This window comes from Fusarium oxysporum, chromosome 13 (assembly GCF_000149955.1).
Source record: "Fusarium oxysporum f. sp. lycopersici 4287 chromosome 13, whole genome shotgun sequence".
NCBI classification, from domain to species: domain Eukaryota; kingdom Fungi; phylum Ascomycota; class Sordariomycetes; order Hypocreales; family Nectriaceae; genus Fusarium; species Fusarium oxysporum.
In genome coordinates, this window is record NC_030998.1 from 1,579 (window position 1) to 19,491 (window position 17,913).

Sequence of the window (17,913 nt, forward strand, 5' to 3'; positions counted from 1 at the left end):
TGTTCATTTTCGTAGCTAAAATAATGGCAGCATCGAACTTGTAGCATTATAGACGGCGAGACTATCGGCAAAACCGCGATGTATATGCAGTATTCGAGCCCCGCATACATGTTCCGATGCTTGTTTGACCCCTTGTTTTACACTCTCGGTAAACTGAAAACGACCTTCTTCATCGCTCGGCACGTGCTCTGATGGTTTGTTATGCGGGGTAACAACATTGCCTGCTGGACCAGTATACTATATATAGCAACTATCGTCTTCCTGGATCCGGATACCTCCTCTTATTGGCATTCGATGATGATATGATTAAAGATCTCTCTTCTTCCAGCCAGAGACGCGAATGGGCTTCAAAAACGCAGCTGTCCTCTGGTGCAACTTTGAAGGCATGGAACGCGAATAAACGATATTTGAGATTTATATCAAAACACAAATGTGCTCCCCATTTATGGGATCCGAAATAGGTCACCTTGCGTCTCGATATCATGATCTGACGTTTTATGTAGACTCTTCAGTATGTAGCTCACAAGCTGATGACAGAATTGGGTAAGGCCTGGAGAGGCTGTCATGATAGCCAGGAAAGTTCCATAAAAGGTCAGGTCATTTATCTGACTATTTATATCATCAGACTCTAGAATACTACTAGTTGTGAGCGTAATTGCCGGTAGGTATATACCGCACGTCCTAGTAACACAGGTTACGGATATACAAGACACAGAAGTGAGAACGCTGATTCCTGAAGATTTTTAACTGACGAACTATATCCATGTGCTTCAAAGCTGTACAAAGCATTCCCAGTTGCGATATTCATTTAGTCCCATCCGACCTGTGAGTCCTATTGACCTTTACCTCATTTACAAAACGTATCTGAAATGTGGGTTCTGCTTTAATTAGTTTAATTATTCATGAGTTATATCTTTTGAGCACTTACGTTGAAGTCAGTCACATCAGCGCTTGTATCTTCTGGTACCTGAATAGACTCGGTCGTGGCCTGATCACGCTTCCTGTTCCTCAGGATCAGGAGGTAACGCAACATGGCAGCCAACACCACCTGGGCCACGCTACAAGCTAGCATGACAATAACACCAGTTTGGTAGACGGGCGCCTCCCGGGCAAGAAAGGCATGCGGGCCAATAATATTTCCAGCACAGTAAGCAGCAAAGACCACTGCTGTACCAGTAACACGCTTTGTGTACCCTCCAAGATTAGAAGACGGCATTTGAAGGGCCAGCACAAGTGAAGTCACATATGCTGTTACCATATAGTATCCAAAGAGCAGGCCAATTTTCTGGCTCTCGCGGTCAAGCTTCCAGATCAAACAAAGGCCAAGAATTGTCGGGATGTTATAGACAGCCATAATGACAGTTCGCATATTCTGGTACCTCGATGCTAGCCAAGTACCAGAAAGGATTCAGAAACGTTGAAAAGCACCTTGTGGGATGCCTAAAACAACGCTGAGAAGGGCATTGTCAACCAGACCCTTGATAATCAAAGAGCCGAAATTGGCAACACCTCCGTTGATTACCTCGTTAACCAAGACGAAGATGGTCAGAAGCCATATTTGAGGGTCCATCAGACACTCCCAGACCTGACTCCACTTGATAGTGCGATTCAGCACACCAGTCTTTGCTAGCCTGGCGCGACCGATAAGCAAAGCTTTTTCCTCCAGACTGAAGCCCTTGCCACGCAGGATGTTATCGGGCAGCTTCCAAAGCATAATGCCTCCAAAAAGAACTGTGATGCCACCACAAATCATGAAGATGGCCTTCCAGACCTCGAAACCTTGGATCTGGCCAATGGCAAAGCTGAGAAGTCCACCAAGCATGAGGCCGATGCCGTTGCAACTATAAAAGACGCCAGCGCGGAAAGGTTGCTCTTCACGGGTGTACCACATGCCCACGATCATCATAAAGATTGGAGTAATAGGAGCTTCGAATATTCCAAGGAAGAATCTGCATACTGCGAGGCCGGCGAAGTTACTGCTAGCAGCAGTGATCATCAGTATGCTTCCCCAAGCGAGGATGCAACCAGCAACGACCTTACCCACGAGCGTCTTCTGTGCAAGGAAGGACCATGGGTATTCAGCAACCAGATAGGCAAAGTAAAGATACTTCCAAACCAGCTATACTGGTTGAGAGTAGTGCCGGTATCCTCCAGGAGATTAAACACAGCGCTGTAGGAGAGAGCTTGTTTATCGATGAACTGGAGGACGTAGGTGCCGGCCATCAATGGCAAAAGCAGCATATCGACTTTCTTCACCAGCCGCTTGTTCTTGTCTTTGTCTGATATGAGTTCGTTGAGATACTCGGTTGAGAATTCATGTTGCTGGAGGAATAACTCGGACTCATCAGTACTGGAGTTTTCACCAGGGGCGATGCTTCCGCCACCAGTCTCCTCCTTGCCCAGCTTACTAGGGACAGGAGACAGGTTGATACCAGCTGCTACTGGCTTTGAGGTCTTGTCTGACATCGCTAGGAGAAAGATATGTTTGAGGGTTGATGTAAGTATAAAAACGCAGCCCGAGGCAGATGTTGGTCTTGGAGGATGGGGCTGTAGCTTGGCGAGGTCAATGGTGGGAGCTCCAAAAGGATGCTTTATATCTAAGTTGTAAACGCTGGGTGCTCTCAACGCGGAAACGACATTATGATGATTCCGAGATACCCTGGGGTAATAATACACTCACCAGGCGGAATCAAGGTGAACGAACGTCCTTATCGCAACCCACTGATGTAAATGTACAGATTGTGTGTATGGATACCGAGGCCCACTTTGCAGCAATGATTGGTTAAGAATGCTCGCCAAGTGACTAGAGAGGCATGTCCAACCGTACTGATAACATCTCTATGCACTACGGATGCAACTGTCGTATCGGATCAAGCACCAGCATGGCTCAAGGTGATCGGGTTCTACATTTAAGGACCGACATATCTCCTCCCTTCAAGGTATGGTTTCTTGGGATAATCGGAATATACCTATCTTGGCAATGTCGTGTCTTCCGCTAATAGCGGGACTGAGGAGATAAGCCTATAGGTAAGTAAATTCCTCAGGACATCGAACATCCATAACTGGAATTTATTGAGAAACTCTCTGGCTTGATTTGCTATACACATTATAGCTTTCTTTCAAGGTTATCTCCCTTTTGGAAGGAACTTACAGAGAAATACAAATTGAAGAGCCCAACCGAGCCGATATTAAAGCTCTAACACAGTAGTATTCTTTACTTACGCCCGCTGCGGACATGTCTAGGCTAGGTCCAATTGCGCTTTCATCATCACGTCCCATACTTTCAGGCCCTTGTCTAGATTTACGGCCTCCACGTTCTCAACCTTTCCTTCCGCTTTCAATTCTCTGACCGTATTCAAGCCAGTAGCGCCCCAAGTTGGCTTGTCTCCGCACAAGTACTCATAGAATGGCTTGAGCCACTCGCTTACAAGGTCAAGATCAGTCTGCTCATATCCGGCCCGGCGTCCACAGGCCCACCAAATAGGGATGTCAGAGGCATGACACATGCCAATACTGGGCTGGAGCCAGTTGTCAAGCGCCTTCGCACGCCATGAGATCCTGTAACTCAAGACACGTTCTTGAGGCATGGTCTTGAGCAATGACGCAGTGAAGCCACGAATCGTAGCGTGGACTTGACAGTCGCCGATAATGATTGACCCAATATCGGCCCACTCGTCCTTGCTGGATCCTGTGGGGGGAAGAGTGTAGTACTGCAGAAGGGCCTCGGTTACTTTCTCTGGGTAGTAGTTGTTCAGTTGCACCACGAGGCTATCGTAATCGGAAGCTGGGTTGATCATGCGGTAAAGAATTGCCTCATCGGCGACCTCTCCCAGCATGATATCGACGCCTTGACTCGCTAAGAGTTTTCCAAATTCCCCAGAGTTTACATCAGCCAAGAAGCTGGCGTGGACAAAATCTTCGTCTGTGATAGCTCGGAAAGTATGTTGCTTCATACGATGTACGGCCTCGATAAGCGTCTCTGACGGCACGTTTCGTAGCGCATCGACTTTTTCTTGAGGAGAAAGGCCTGTTGAGATTCCGCACTCTGTAAGAAGCTCATCAACTTGGAGTTCGAGCGCAGGAGAAGACACATGGTTCGGTTGAACTCCAACCGCATTCGAGTATAAGTAGACTCTTTTGATCAATCGGTCAGCCTTGTTTGGAAGTCTGACGTCGTAGTTCCGTTGGAAGACAGCCGAATATGCACCTGCAGATAGACCTCCGAGGGAAATATCATTAGAGTTGCCGCCAAACTCTGCGATGTTCGAATACGTCCATTCAAGGGCAGCACGCTGGTCCCAAAAACCGTAGTTTCCTGGGGCCGCACAGTCCTCTTGGAGACCGGAGAAAGACATGAAGCCAAACAGATTGAGCCGATACGCAGGAGCCACGATAATGCGGGGGAATTCCTGCATGAGATGGAATGGGTCATGCTTGTTCATGTGGTTCGCCTCGCCAACTTGAAGCCAGCCACCATCTACCCCAAATAGTCAGGAAAGGAATCAATCACGGTAGGGTACACGTGAACTTACGAATGTAGAACTGGACTGGCCAGCCGCCAGGCGGTGGGCTTTGAGCAGGTACCCAATTGTTAACATACAAACAATCCTGGTCGAAGACTGTTTCCGGCTCTGCATCGCGATCCGGGTTCGGCACCTCTGCCGCTCCATGTGCGTAGTGAGGCTGGGGGCAGACGGAGGGAAATCTCGTGTAATCACCGGCGACACCATTTGCATCATCGTATGAAAAGTCTGCTGGGAGCTTTTCTGGACGACGCCACCTCCGGTCACCAACAGGCGGCAGAGCGTATGGAACACGGGTAAACCGATGATAAGATGGCTTCTATGTTACGTTGTCAATCCTTTGGATGCCTTTAAGCCTCCCCTTGCTCGTGGTATGCACGATCGGCTTATCAGTTGACTGTACTGCACCCATTGTAAGGATTGTTGTTGGCATGTGATTGCAGTGAGATTATCCCAAGAACGAATGTGGTAGCCAAGTGAAGGGTGATTGGGGAACAGATATTAAAAACAAGAGACGGGGAGGTTTTCTAGATAATGAGAAAGCCTGTGTCTAGTGCTTGAAGTGCACGGTCTTTGCATTCATTGTATGGTGAGAACATGGACCGACAGTAGATTATAAACTTTCGCAATGCGCTTTTTGGTCTGAAGTAGGCCAGTCGGATAGCGAACGTTCGGCTCTACGGATAAAATAGAAGTACCTTTTACGTCCATGATACTCGTGGTTCCAACCCCATCTTCTTACTCACCGGCGCAAGACCCCTCTCTCGCTGGCTATCAATTGCTTCTACTAGAGTTATGTACGATTGAGTCCGAGACCTGAGTTATCCTCTTTGCACGGGTCGAGATGATATGAGCAATAGTTGAGTTACCATCTATCATATTACATAACTGTTCTGACAATCAGCTAACAGAGATGATAAGCAATCACACACAATCTGTTCGATACTGAGTGATCTTCTCTAGTACTCGATCGACCTTGTGAGCGGAATATTAACAGTGGGCATGAAAAGTTGCTCAGAACGTGAAGCGCTGGTCCATCGTGGTCGTGTAAATGGTAAGAATTAAAAAATGAAGACTAGCGGGCCAAATCATGCTACCCTAGACAGCTGGGCTGTAAAATCTCCGACCATACAAGCCAACGGTAATCAAAGGTAAATTAGTTGACGTTCTCAGCCTGGGACTCGTCGAGACGGTGCGCACGTAGATGGAGCAGGGAGGCTGGCCACGTCAGACAGTGGGTTTGAACGAAAGAACGGGTATTGATGTCGGGCGCAAGTGATAATGTCGCGGCATATCTAGCGATGCTGTTGAATCAAGATGATGCGCCGAACTTAATTCAAGAGTGGGTGCATGAGTTGGTGCCCTGTAGATCATGTCAGCTCGAGAGGTGTTGTCCAATGTTCAACCAAGGACAGGTCGAACTGAAGGGGTTGCAAAGAACCGCGGCATCTTCAAGACTGTGCTAAAAGAACGAAAAGGATCAATGAGCGCATGCTTGGCAGGGGAGAAGTAATGCGCAGGCTCCCAAGATTTAACCATCCAACGAGCAGTGCGACTCTTGACAGTGAGAAAAGGCGACAGTACGGAAGAGCTAGCTTGGGCATAATTGATTAATGATATAGCAGACACTCTACTTTTTCGTGGCTAAGATATAACTAGAAGTCACAGCAATAGCCCGGTTTCTCAAACGACGTCACTGGGGTCGAGCAAAAGTGTTGACTCTACAGACTACGGCACTCAGACTCCAAACTAAAAAGCCATGGTTACTTGAACAGCAATGACAAGTACCTTGGCCCTTCGGCCGACAGCTAGTTTCGACTGAACCAGTCATCGTGCTCTGGACCCAAGCTCTATTGAGTAGCGAACTAACTTGCCCAATGGTCCCAGGAACATCTTTCTCCGTGGGCATAGGCCGCGCAGGCGAGATACTCCTCCTCGGGGATATCCCGCAGGCCCAGTTCACCTTCTCCACGGAGATTGTCTTTAGCTCCTTCTCCTCTCGATGTTTCTGCGTCTTGGGATGCGCGACGTGCGGCAGGGCTGAGTAGCTCAGGAGAGGCGCCAATCTGGCTAGGACAATCGGGCGCTCGGCTTCGCCGGAAGCACGTATCGTCGAGGGGAAGACATCGTAAGAATGGGAGGAAACCGTTCCTTCGGGGACGTCGTGCATGCCCAGTCGTTGCTGTAGCTGCCGAGGTTAGCGGTGTTGCAACTGACAGGGACACCAGACACTTACTGGCTACAGCAATAACGTGTTTCGCATTCTGCGACAAGAACAAGGCTGCAGCAAACGTACTGGGGCGGGATCCAGCTGTGGATGATCGGATCATGACTCCGGGGGCGACAGCCTGCTGAGACGTGATCGAGTTACTCCGCGTGCATGTCTTGAACTGCAATCAGCAACCTCGAGGGCTGATTGTTTTCCGGTTCTGACAGCGAATGCAGTTTGTTGCAGTGGACATTCGTAGAACATATGCGGTTCGTCTCGTCGTCGCAAGCATCAGGTCTGACAGTGTCATCGCTCATATCTCATAAATCTACATCCATCAGTGAACGCCTCAGAACTCCAACCAAGAACATACCAGGAGACGATCATCATTCATCCACCTATCAATCGCTTCGCCAACTCATCAAACACGCCTTCCTTTATGTCCTCAAGGTCTTCATCTCTCGCGTCCTCAATACACTTCACTCTATGATCCAGCGAGCTGATATCATCTCGTATTTCTATCATCACAGTCTCCTCCGCATCTCCCTGCTCCAATCCTTCATACTTCTTCTCCAGGCGCGCGACCTTGTCTTTGAGCTGAGCGTTATCGGCTCTCAGTTTGGCGTTGTCGGTTTGCAGGTCGTCAACCTTGGCTTCCAGCTTCTGGAGCTTATCCCAGAACTGGCTGAAGAATTCGGGATGGCTGTCTTGTCGGGGCCGTTTGCGATTAGATGGAGCGTTCGGGGGAGGTTGGGTTTTCGTCGCTTTCTTGTAAGAAGGGGGTTTGGGGGGAGGAATGGTTGTGACTTTTGCGCCGCTGCCGCTGAACATTCGTGAGATGTCATAGTCTGGGTCGGAGGATGGTTTGATTTGACGTTGTTCTACAGCCTCGCTGATGGACTTGAGCTCATCGGGCGACAGTAGAGACTGTTGGATGTAGATGCGCAGGGACGTAATGCAAGAAAGCTCGTGTATTAAGTCGAGGACCTTGCCTGATCGCGCACGCGCTGCTACAACCGGCTCCTCAACATCGCTAGGAATAAGAATGGTAATTCTGTTATCCAGTGTGAAGTCAAGGTATGTGGTCGCGTCGAAGATCTGTTTTACGGCATCGGGCGGGGTCGGCACATCGGAATAGGCGAAGGACTTGATGAAGAAGGGGTTTATCCGGAGGCATACGCCCGCCCCAGCTGGCTTATCCTTGAATCTGAAGGGGATGCTGATTTCGAAGTGCGCACCGTATTGACTCTCGGGGTCGAGTCGCAAGGTGAATCGTATCGCGTCGTGATCGGGATCGGCGGTCGCTAAGTTACGCGTGGCACCCTCCCACTGCCACTCGACGACAGCTGTTGTTTCGTTGATGGCGACGCATGCCATAGCGCAAGATTAGTAGACGAAATGAGAACTTACCTGCACAGCACGTCCAACAACGCAACCGCGAGGGAGATACCGAGCCTCGCTGGCGGGCGCCCAGGACCTCCAGTAGAACTGCCAGGTCGCCCCGGAACTCCAGTAGAACTGCGAGATTCCGAGTCCAGGTCGCCCTCTACACGCCCCGGTTATTCCACAGAGAGGAGCGCTCTCGCTCTCGGTGGGTATAATCCGGAATTTTATAACGGGTGTAGCGCGATGCTTGGGGTTCCCTCGAGGAGTCTTGTTGAGCGCGGGATGATGGGAGGGACGTTGCGGCGTGGAGGCGACATTGCGAGGAGGGTGAAGGGGAGGATGATTGAAGATGAAGGTGATTGTGAACGAGTAGCGTGAATTGGCGAAGGTGGAGAAGTTTGGGGCCGGGAGAAGGTTAGTCCGACCAGGCTGAGGGACAGCCTTGAGCCAAGATTAGAGGAGTCTCATCAGACACCCGATGTTACCTCCTATGGCACAACACAAAGAGCTGCAATACGCCAAAATCACCAGAATTTATCAGAATAAATAAAAACAATAATTTTTTTAAAAGAATATTGAGTATTAGAAGAGGCCATACGTCGCAATGGAACTTGTTCCCAACAGCAATGTTCAATCAATTGAGGCCCACATACAATGCCAAGATGCGCTTAATTTTAACACATGGGACCTTAGTGGATTGATCCGCCGAATCAACCTCCCTGGTGAGTGAGTTCAGCGACGCAGCGTTGACCAACACCAACAGGCACTTGAGCCAGTGTACCTTTCATCTTCAGAAAGGCGACAACTAGTGGAATAGGAGATGATGTTCCCGAGCAAGTGTTTAACTTAGTAGGTGGCGCCTTTGTACTTGGTGTTATGAATGGTGAGATTTGGGACCTTATAGGGAAAGGCGAGGCACAAAGTGAAAAGATTGCTATAAGATAATTAAAAGAGGTTGTTTCTAATATTAACTTTTTAAGTAGTTAACTCTAGTCTAGGCGTGAAGGCTAAAGTTTTGTAGTTGGTAGTTGCTGAGAGGGATCTGGGTGCCGTGAACCAGCCCGTTATGATGTCTCGAACCAACTAGATTGAGCTCTCGACCATTCGGATTGGAGTGAGTTTGATGTCATCAGGGGTAATCTTCATCTTTCTATGATAACCTGTTGCTTTTGGCATTGTCGTCAGCTACTTCCGCGTCGCTCATCTCACACCGCTTTCTCCTTTCTGGCGAGCTTACGACGAGAAAGAACACCGATTCAAGACTAAAGTGAATGCTGGGCTATACTTAACAGTCTGATAAGGTTCTCTGGAGATGCCGGGAGAGACATGACTTTGTTTCTTGGGATTGAACTTTACAGGCCGACTGAGCACGTTGCATTGGAATAGTGCGATCTGGTTGTAATATTTCCGCTTCTTTACAATAGACTCAATTTTGGCCATACCGCGTTGACTCTGTCGTATTATTACTTCAATATATAACATCTACTGCATGTACCCGTGTCGCCCCTACTAATCAATGAATCGACATTGCAACCATGGTTCTGTTTCTGATGATCAGCTTTTGTGCCTTCCGGGAGCCACACAAGCCCACATTGACGAGGCAGACCGTTTGCTGCCCCTCATCGGCACAAAACCCACCATCGCCAATCTGACAATCTGGCGTGTCTCTTGTCAGCCGACACGATGGTCCAGGTTGTCTTGGGGTTATTCAGAGTTTTTTACTCTAAGTATAATACAAAGAACAGCAGGCATCGGAGCAAACACGTTAAAAGACAAATCCATTGCACTGTAGTCTTTGTACTGCTGCAGGAAGGATTTCCTTATGCACTCCGCTTTAATCATCAAAGGCAAATACCTTAAATTCCTTCCTGTGTTTTGTGGCACAGAGACACACGGTTAGCGCAGGTCGCATTCAAACAAAAGGTAACCTCTGCTTCGCCGATCTTCTGGATATCGTCCATGCCGATTGGGGGCTTTTGAATGTAGGTCCGACCGTTGACATTGATCACGACCGCTTGCTTTGCCTCTCCCCTTCGACAATTAATGGGCGCGAAGAGTGTAGTCTTGTTTTTAATGTGATTAATGCCTGCGCCGCTTTTGTATCGACGGCCACATCAGGAGATTATCTCATGGGCTTTTGCGCGCCGTGAATATAAACCCCATCACATTCATTTGGCAATCGTTGTTATTTGATGTATAGTAGTAGGTGCCAAGACGTTCGTTTATTTTGTTTCTCTTTGTTCCGCTGTAAAATAGGCCAAAGACAATAAATGAGTAAAACACGAGAAGATGGCTCTGCAAAGGTAGTTTGTTCAGATGCCAATTGGACACGTCACCCATGGGCTTTCATCATCACAGTAGGTGCGATGTTTGTTGCTGGTTTTTCTTTCAGACCAAACATTGACCAGACAGTAGAAAGCTGCAAAGACAAACATTTGGTTATATAATCATAACGAAAGAAAAGCAAACAAGCAGGAAGCATATTCAATGCAGTTTGTTGGCCTTTCATGAACCAGTGCACTCGCCTGCCTACGTAACAAACAACAATCCACACCAAGATTCTTTCATTGAAAGAAATATCCTTCAATGAAAAGCCATTCAAAGAAAAATACTACCTTTACTGTCGCTCTGGTAAAGAGTCTCCTATAAAACCCATTCCAGATTCCTGATTCTCTCAACAATATCATCGCCATCTCTCAACGTTGTCGTGGGCATCTCTCAGCACATCGACATATTGACACATAGACATCTCTCCTCAATTCAACATGTCTCCTCCTACCACTATCGAGATATCAGAAGTCATGGACACTCTCCGCATTGTCTCCACCATGACAATTGCTCGCTGTAACGCCAATAACTCTACCTCGGATAGCGCTTCGACTTCTACGATGCGCACTTCAGAAACGCTATATTCCTCCGCCAAAACGCGCCAAGGAAGCAACAGTTCTTCATATGTCGCCTCAACTGCTACGATGCGTACTTCTGAAACCCTTGATTCCTCTGATAGCCTGGGCACCAGAACCCAAGCCACTTCGGAAGATCCTGGCCTTAGAGGCAAGTCTCATCTTATGAACGGACAGTTAACAGCAAGTTGTAATAGAATTTGAGAAAGCCCTCCGCAGAATAGTCGACGGACCAGTCATCGATCTCTCGTTCTCTTTCACCCTTGTGTTTAATCAGAACAACCAATTTAACGAGGAGACTACTAGATCCCAGTCCACTACAGCGTCATTTCCTGCTTTACTTCGACAAGCCAAGGTAGATGAAAAGCCGGCCTGGAAAGAGCTTTTTGAATACGCCAAACTTGGTGTTAGGAAAGAGGATGTGAACACCTGTGTCGCCCGTCATGAAATCTCATGATGCCATTGCGTTATCAAAGTACGACTATGATGCCTGGTCCAGCTGCTTATTGGGGATTGTTCAGCGCGGGGACCGGTTCGGGGTCAATCTGCGTTGGTTCAAGGGTTTTGTTATTAAGGTTATTTGCGTCCATACTTGGAACTTGCAAAATACAAAGTCGATGAAGGTTATGCGAACTCGTTCTAGTTCTTGGTTCTTGTGTTTTTTCTTTGCGTTTAGTGATAGATTGTGAAAAGCAATTATCGTTCTTCTTAATAAAACAACAGATCAACACAAGCTCGGCATGGATTAAAGTTTATTGTCTTAGTGGTGGGGAGCACTTCTGACTAGGTGCCGAAAACCGCCCGTTGGCCTGTTGGCCCGTCATACACTCTTGTCAGAGGGAAAGTCCCTCGACCTTCGGCCATCCGAGCGGTACAACCGGCTTGGACAGGGGCGTCGGAGATGATCTACCTACACTCCCGAAATGGTATTGAACTATCCCTTGTTTGTATATTAAATCCGATTTTGTGGATCCTCTAGATAGTAGATTACTCTGCATGGGGTATAACCTTAAAAGAACAAGCATTACTCCGTATTTACACTTTAGATACTACCTCACAATGCCTCCATATTAGGCTGTGTCACTCATCTCCGGCGTTCCGAATGTAACAGATCGCTTATGAAAGTTCTTAGAACGTGGCAACGGCATATGATCAGGGCACGTAAGTTAAGGAGAGAAACACTTAAGACTAATCTTTATATAAATATCCCATTGTTCAGCTCACGGGTGCTTTGGTACCCAGATAGCAAACTAGTACATAAGATAAATACGCTGAATAAAACTTGTTTCTTTTTCTTATTTCACCTAAATCCCAACACCATGTTTGTTCCTCTTTTGCTGCTGAACCTTCTACTTCCAAGCTCTCTTGCCGCTCCCTACCTCAACGTGAGAGACTGTCAAATAAACGAAATTCCCGCCAGTCTATCTGGTGCTTACATCGACCGGGACAATAAGAATAACGTATCATTCCGCTTGTATTCTGAAGGAATTGACACCCGATGTCCCCCGCTCAATAAAGACCCTCAGAAGAACACAGCCAAACCTTTTACTTCGAAAAACGTTTATAAGTGTGCAAATCCTGCAGTCACTTTCACTTATAATGGCGACGACGGCCAGCTCAGGATCTGGATTAGCAACGAAAAAGGCTCTTTTGGCGGTTTTGTCACTATTTCTAATCCCTCGTCGGAAGTCATCTCAACTACCCTCAAATGCCTGGATGATTGAAAGATTGGGTAAATGAGAATCTGTACTAGTCGCATTTATCACATTTTATGAAAAAGAAAAAGGGTGGGCGTGTTGGTGGAGCAGAATGATAGGGAAGGATCAGTAGTAAATGCTATATTGGGTGTTTGTTCGTCATTATATCGGCGCTATTTCTTAATACAGAGAACCATGCAGGCCTCTCCTAGGCGTGAAGATATGTCCGAAATGATCACACATGTTCCTTTGACTTGTATAGGAGCCTTCAAGGTCGGCCTCAGTATTTGTTTTCTTTCTTAATCTCAGGATATTTGCTGGTGCTGCATCGACTTTGTGGCTTTAGACTGTACGGTGATCTCGAAGGAATACTGAGAGACAACGTAATGTTTTCTAGTAACTATGTTAAACTTAAAACTGCAAATAAAGATATAAACAGTGAATCACCGTACCTATGTGCCAACACCATTTAAAAGAACGCTATGTTAGCGTGTCTTAGACCAGTACGGTGGAAAGCAGAATTGGAGGCAGAGGTAGCATCTGCACCTCATGAAGCAAAGAATCCAATCTTGTTGAGGTACTCCGAGACTTCGCCTGAGAAGCTGTAGAGTCTTATCCTGGGGGTATAGCGGAGCCTAGTGCATGGGCTTGGACTTGCCGACTGTTCCTTGTTTCAACCCAGGAAACTCAAAGATAAGGAACAGCGGATGACTGTGATATTGGCTATCTATGCCGTCTTTAAGAGCCTGGAGCTATTCCTGGCTAGATATTGGGCGGAGAGGGAAGTTGAATTTAGCGATAAGTGGCTTCCAGAGCTCCTTTACAGGGATGCCATTAACGAAACGAAGAGTTGGCATGAAAGCGCAGGAACAGAATCTGGAAAATCGGAAAACGCAACTCCAGACTGAACTAAATCAAGGAGAAGCGGCTAAGAGGCATCTGGACACAGAGTACCAGACCCTGTGTCAGGAAGTTGCAGACCAGCGACAGAGCCTCTCTGCCCTCAACTCCAAGAAAGAGGCGGCCAATGACGATTTAAAACGCCTTGAACACCAAAAGAATAATGTTGAGCAGGTTATTAACACCGTGACGGGCGCAGGGAACTCTGCCGAATGACGACGTAGTCGCTGCCTGTAAGAACGGCCGAGCATTTCGGACAGGATCTTTGTCTGCGAGTACCCATCGCCATCTTGCAGCAGATCCAAGACCCCATCATCTGCTTTCTTTTCCATTGGAGAAAACCGACTAGTTTATTATAAGTGCTATTAAATATCTATCAACCTTATGCTTTTAATACTATATAATTAATTGCCTAGCATCAAGCCCTTTATAGCTGCAGCTAATTAAGTAAGTTATTTTTAAACCTTTAATAGGGTATATATTAAAACGGAAAATATAAATAGACTGAGGTTGTTTTTTTTTCCCCTAAGAGCTTTAGAAACTGCCTAAACAGGTCAGTAATATAAAGGTGTAATGGTTTAGGTTTTAAACAGTGAAACTAGTCCATACTAGGTTTATATTTGCATATTATACAAGGTATTACATAAAGTAAAGTAAAATATTATATCTCTTAATAATTAAGTAATATGTATTAGGCTTATTAATATAAAGAAGTCATATTACTAGTTGGTAAGCTAGGTTCTATCCAATGCTAAATATATATATATATCCAGGTGGCTTATAGTTAAGTAAGCTCGGCTTGCAGCAACTCGTAAGCCTAATTATGAGCCCGTCGTGAGTTATCTGCGAGGCTTATGGTTAATTGCGGGGAAAGAGGCATAAGTCCTGTTGTAATTAGTAAAAAGTTTATGGGGTATACGTGACGTAAGCGCTCTTCCTTTGGGTTATAATAAAAGAGTTTTAGGCCAGCTATCTCTATCATACTTTATGATACCTTTCTTTATCTTTTATCTTTTATCTCTTTTTATCCCTTTTTATTTTTTACTTTTCGTAGCTATTTTCTATTTTCTTTTATTATTTCTTAGGTATTTCTCTTTTAGAAATATCCCTTCTCCTATTAAACTTTCTTTTTTCTACTACTAGCTGTTTTTTCTTACTAATTACCTTACCTCTTTTAAAAAAATCCTCTTTTACTTAACTCTTTCCTTACCCCTATCAACACTATACCACTTACCCTGCATAGTATACTACCTAATAAAATAAAAAGGGTTACCCTTAGAAGACTATTAAGGCTTAAACTTTAATACTACAGCCAGTACTTTCCCCAGCCCTACAGGCGTCTCTCCTTTTACTAAAAGAGGCTTTCTACCTCATCCTAAGTTAGTCCCTATCTCTGGTAATCACAGCCTTATATACCGACGGGGTTTTCTCTTTTCCTGAAAATGGGAAGGACAATAGGGATATAGGCTCTCAGCCATTACATCAAACTTTATTAGAATCGTACAGGGTTAGAAGTTGAGCACTAATAAGATGGTTAAGCGCCCCCTCCGTCAACGAAAGTGGAGCGGCGGCAGTTTCACTATATACCCTCTTTTAAGTGAAAGAGAAAAATAGGGGTAATGGCCTAATTAGAATGCATAGAAGTTCTTTTTCACTTGAATCTGGAGCTGGAATAATGATGTAGTTAAATAATCTCAACCTCCCTGGTTTCAGATCCGAAGCAGAGCGAACTTATCTCGTTACCATTCTCCTGCCCAAGGACGAAGCATCCTAGTCGGCGATACTGGCTTTGGAGCTCAAGTGATTGAACATTTTCCTCCAGCATTAAGCAAACCACGTAGGGGATCCTTTCGCCACTCTCCCCGTATCGATAATCCAGTTTCAAGGGCATATATGAGAGTTTGTCGCCGTCCGTGAATTTCGTATCGATAGTGTCCGGGTGAATTTGTACCTTGAACTTGCCAGCAGGGGCCTGGAAAGTAGCAAACGGCATACGGATTAACTGACAAACAACCGGTATGACCCGAGCTTTGAGCACGGCAGAGGCGCCGAGAATGGCGGACATTTTATCAGGTGTCCGAGTTTTAATAACCAACTTGGCTAGGTCGACGAGAAACTCCGCCCCAGCTGAGAGACCAAAAGTCCGGACAGGACTATCAACAGATGCCCAAGACCATGAAGGGGCACGATAACCCGCAGGGTCACGCGATTTAGGGTCGAATACTCTCCAATCCAACATGGCGGCGAAGTATGACTTCCATAGTCCGGCTACATATTCGTCACCAGTAAATTCCTCAAACAGCTTAGCAACACCTGCTATGGCGTGGAGTTTGTCGGAAGGTCTGGTCAGATCGCATCGAGAGTATTGTTGGACAAGATCACTCCAAAGATTAAATGTTCCCAAAGTCATTCTATTCGCCTGCGCTGGATTCATGCCCGATCGATGCTCCATGAGCGAGTCCATTGCCTTGTCGGACCAATGTGATGGTATTCCTTCGGGAAAGACCTCGCATCGATGATTAGTCCGACACTCCCAGAGGAGTTGATGCTTGCCAAAGTAGAGGACACGCGGCGAAAGAAATCGCTCTTGAAAGACCCAGCCTCGATTATGTAACGGGCCATCGAAGATCTGCCGGTTCCAGTATGTTTTATCATAAATATAGAAGGTCCGGGGCCTATCAGAGAATAGTGAGCTTTGAACCTTACCAGGGCGGATGAAGTCCAAGTTTCTCTTATAGGTAAGCCTACTGTCCGGGCTTTTAGATGCCGATGCGGCGAGGTTGCATGCAGAGTTAGAATATACATATTGCATTGTCAAGGATTCCTTTTCCCAATCTTCTTTCGAGTCCTGGATGATGCATAGGGAATCAATCCATAGATACCGAATAGAAAAATGGTGGGAGACCTTAATAATATCCCTAAACAGGACAGGAAGATTAACAATAGGTTGACCTTGCCGAAAGCTTGCGATGTTTGAAGACAAGAGACGCATATGAAGGTCTGGGCCCCAACGGTAACTAAGCGTCATGTACGGAGCTGATGGTGGTAAGATCGCGTCTTCTGATGTAATACAGAGTCTCCAGCTTGTACATGCTTCGTTTCCAATATCAAGTAGCCGTGTCGGTAGCCAGCTCTCAGCTAAAGGGCGGAGCTCGCGACAACGCGGATGGGAAGAACGGCAATTAGTAAGCCATTGCAGTCCGGTTGTTAACTGAGAAGTTTGCGACACAGTAGCTTCGAGGGCGGGGAAGTTAAGATTCTGATGATATTCAACATCTGCATATGAAGGTATCAGCATTGTTTTCAATTCGCCTGAAATTAGAACACACCATTTGTGGAAATAAGACGAAATTTGACCTCAGTAGTTTTATTCTTAAGAGGGTTGTTATACAGAATATGTAGCATAATAATATTCTCTTCACCCGAGTCTATATGAGCCTTGAAATCCATAGGCTCCCATAGTTCAGGCGATTCGGACCATAGATGGCGATACTGACGGCTCAGGTACCATACAACTGAGCAGATAATGCACTTGTTCTCCACAGCTTCCTTGAATATTTGAAGGGTTTGCCCCGTGGCTTTGACCCAGCGTTTCGACGCATCAGAGGCTCTGACAAGGAGGATACCCTGGCAAATGGGGCAAAGGTTCTCTTGGTATTTAATACTAGTTTCCATCCGGAGTGAAGTAGTGATAATTTTGAAGTAGTGTGGAGACAAAGCCTGGGAGGGTAGGTGAGATGATAAGATGAAGTTACACTTTTCATACTCTCTGAGCTTCTTGTATGTGGTCCGATTACATTACCCCTCCATATCCTCCTGAAAGTTAAGGCATGCCTGCCTGCAGCAGCGCCCCATTGTGACCTGGCCACAGCGCGCTCGGAGCGGGCTGATAGGTTCGAGGCACCCGCCAAGCTTAATTTCCTAATTTAAGCAACTAATGGGATTTTGTATTTCTCAATGACTAAGCATCGAAACATACAGGACAGCGTAGTTATAGGGTTTTTTTGTTAAATAATAAGTAATATAATAATATAACTATAATACTATTAGTAGTTATAATTGGAAGGTATAAAGGAGTTAGATTAAATTACTTATTATAAAAGTATATTAAATAATTAAAGCATAGTATATCATAGAGGTTAATCTAAGATTTTTAAAGTAGATTATGGAAAAAGGATTAAGACTAGCTAAAGAGTAAGGCTCTCTAGTTAGCTTATATGTAGCTTAAGTTTAAGCTATAGTAAGGGTAAATTAACTATAAATAATATCAATTTACTAAAGGCTCTACCTACTAA

The 17,913-nt window shown here is 46.0% G+C and overlaps 7 protein-coding genes across 7 annotated transcripts; 2 read left to right on the plus strand and 5 right to left on the minus strand.

The window, feature by feature from the left end:
- Positions 1–851: 851 nt before the first annotated feature.
- On the minus strand, positions 852–2,466 carry FOXG_11885 (uncharacterized protein; the record flags this gene model as incomplete). The annotated part of the gene is made up of 4 exons (XM_018391619.1): positions 852–878; positions 929–1,386; positions 1,429–1,979; positions 2,045–2,466. The coding sequence occupies 4 exons, from the start codon at positions 2,464–2,466 to the stop codon at positions 852–854; spliced, it is 1,458 nt and encodes a 485-aa protein (XP_018250304.1).
- Positions 2,467–3,239: 773 nt separating this feature from the next.
- On the minus strand, positions 3,240–4,935 carry FOXG_11886 (uncharacterized protein; the record flags this gene model as incomplete). The annotated part of the gene is made up of 3 exons (XM_018391620.1): positions 3,240–4,477; positions 4,533–4,842; positions 4,927–4,935. 3 exons carry the CDS (start codon positions 4,933–4,935, stop codon positions 3,240–3,242), a joined length of 1,557 nt encoding a protein of 518 aa, XP_018250305.1.
- A 1,453-nt stretch (positions 4,936–6,388) lies between these two features.
- On the minus strand, positions 6,389–6,853 carry FOXG_20626 (uncharacterized protein; the record flags this gene model as incomplete). Its single annotated transcript, XM_018400921.1, has 2 exons — positions 6,389–6,711; positions 6,760–6,853. 2 exons carry the CDS (start codon positions 6,851–6,853, stop codon positions 6,389–6,391), a joined length of 417 nt encoding a protein of 138 aa, XP_018250306.1.
- Positions 6,854–7,122: 269 nt separating this feature from the next.
- FOXG_11887 (uncharacterized protein) lies at positions 7,123–8,109 on the minus strand (the record flags this gene model as incomplete). The annotated part of the gene is made up of 1 exon (XM_018391621.1): positions 7,123–8,109. The coding sequence occupies one exon, from the start codon at positions 8,107–8,109 to the stop codon at positions 7,123–7,125; it is 987 nt and encodes a 328-aa protein (XP_018250307.1).
- Positions 8,110–10,883: 2,774 nt separating this feature from the next.
- On the plus strand, positions 10,884–11,225 carry FOXG_20627 (uncharacterized protein; the record flags this gene model as incomplete). Its single annotated transcript, XM_018400922.1, has 1 exon — positions 10,884–11,225. One exon carries the CDS (start codon positions 10,884–10,886, stop codon positions 11,223–11,225), a length of 342 nt encoding a protein of 113 aa, XP_018250308.1.
- A 1,030-nt stretch (positions 11,226–12,255) lies between these two features.
- Positions 12,256–12,922, plus strand: FOXG_11888 (uncharacterized protein). The gene has a single exon (XM_018391622.1). It carries the CDS (start codon positions 12,341–12,343, stop codon positions 12,743–12,745), a length of 405 nt encoding a protein of 134 aa, XP_018250309.1. The 5' UTR covers positions 12,256–12,340; the 3' UTR covers positions 12,746–12,922.
- Positions 12,923–15,187: 2,265 nt separating this feature from the next.
- On the minus strand, positions 15,188–17,345 carry FOXG_11889 (uncharacterized protein). The gene is made up of 2 exons (XM_018391623.1): positions 16,948–17,345; positions 15,188–16,894 (listed from the first exon to the last, which is right to left on the minus strand). The coding sequence occupies exons 1-2, from the start codon at positions 17,291–17,293 to the stop codon at positions 15,303–15,305; spliced, it is 1,938 nt and encodes a 645-aa protein (XP_018250310.1). The 5' UTR covers positions 17,294–17,345; the 3' UTR covers positions 15,188–15,302.
- Between the last annotated feature and the right edge of the window lie 568 nt (positions 17,346–17,913).

What these genes read in the sequence shown, in the direction of transcription:
- FOXG_11888 (XM_018391622.1), top strand. Translation starts at nt 12,341, where the DNA reads ATGTTTGTTCCTCTTTTGCTGCTGAACCTTCTACTTCCAAGCTCTCTT.
- FOXG_11889 (XM_018391623.1), bottom strand. Translation starts at nt 17,293, where the DNA reads ATGGAAACTAGTATTAAATACCAAGAGAACCTTTGCCCCATTTGCCAG. An exon ending in TCGTCTTATTTCCACAAATG is followed by an intron (nt 16,895 to 16,947) that starts GTGTGTTCTAAT and finishes CTTCATATGCAG; the next exon opens with ATGTTGAATATCATCAGAAT.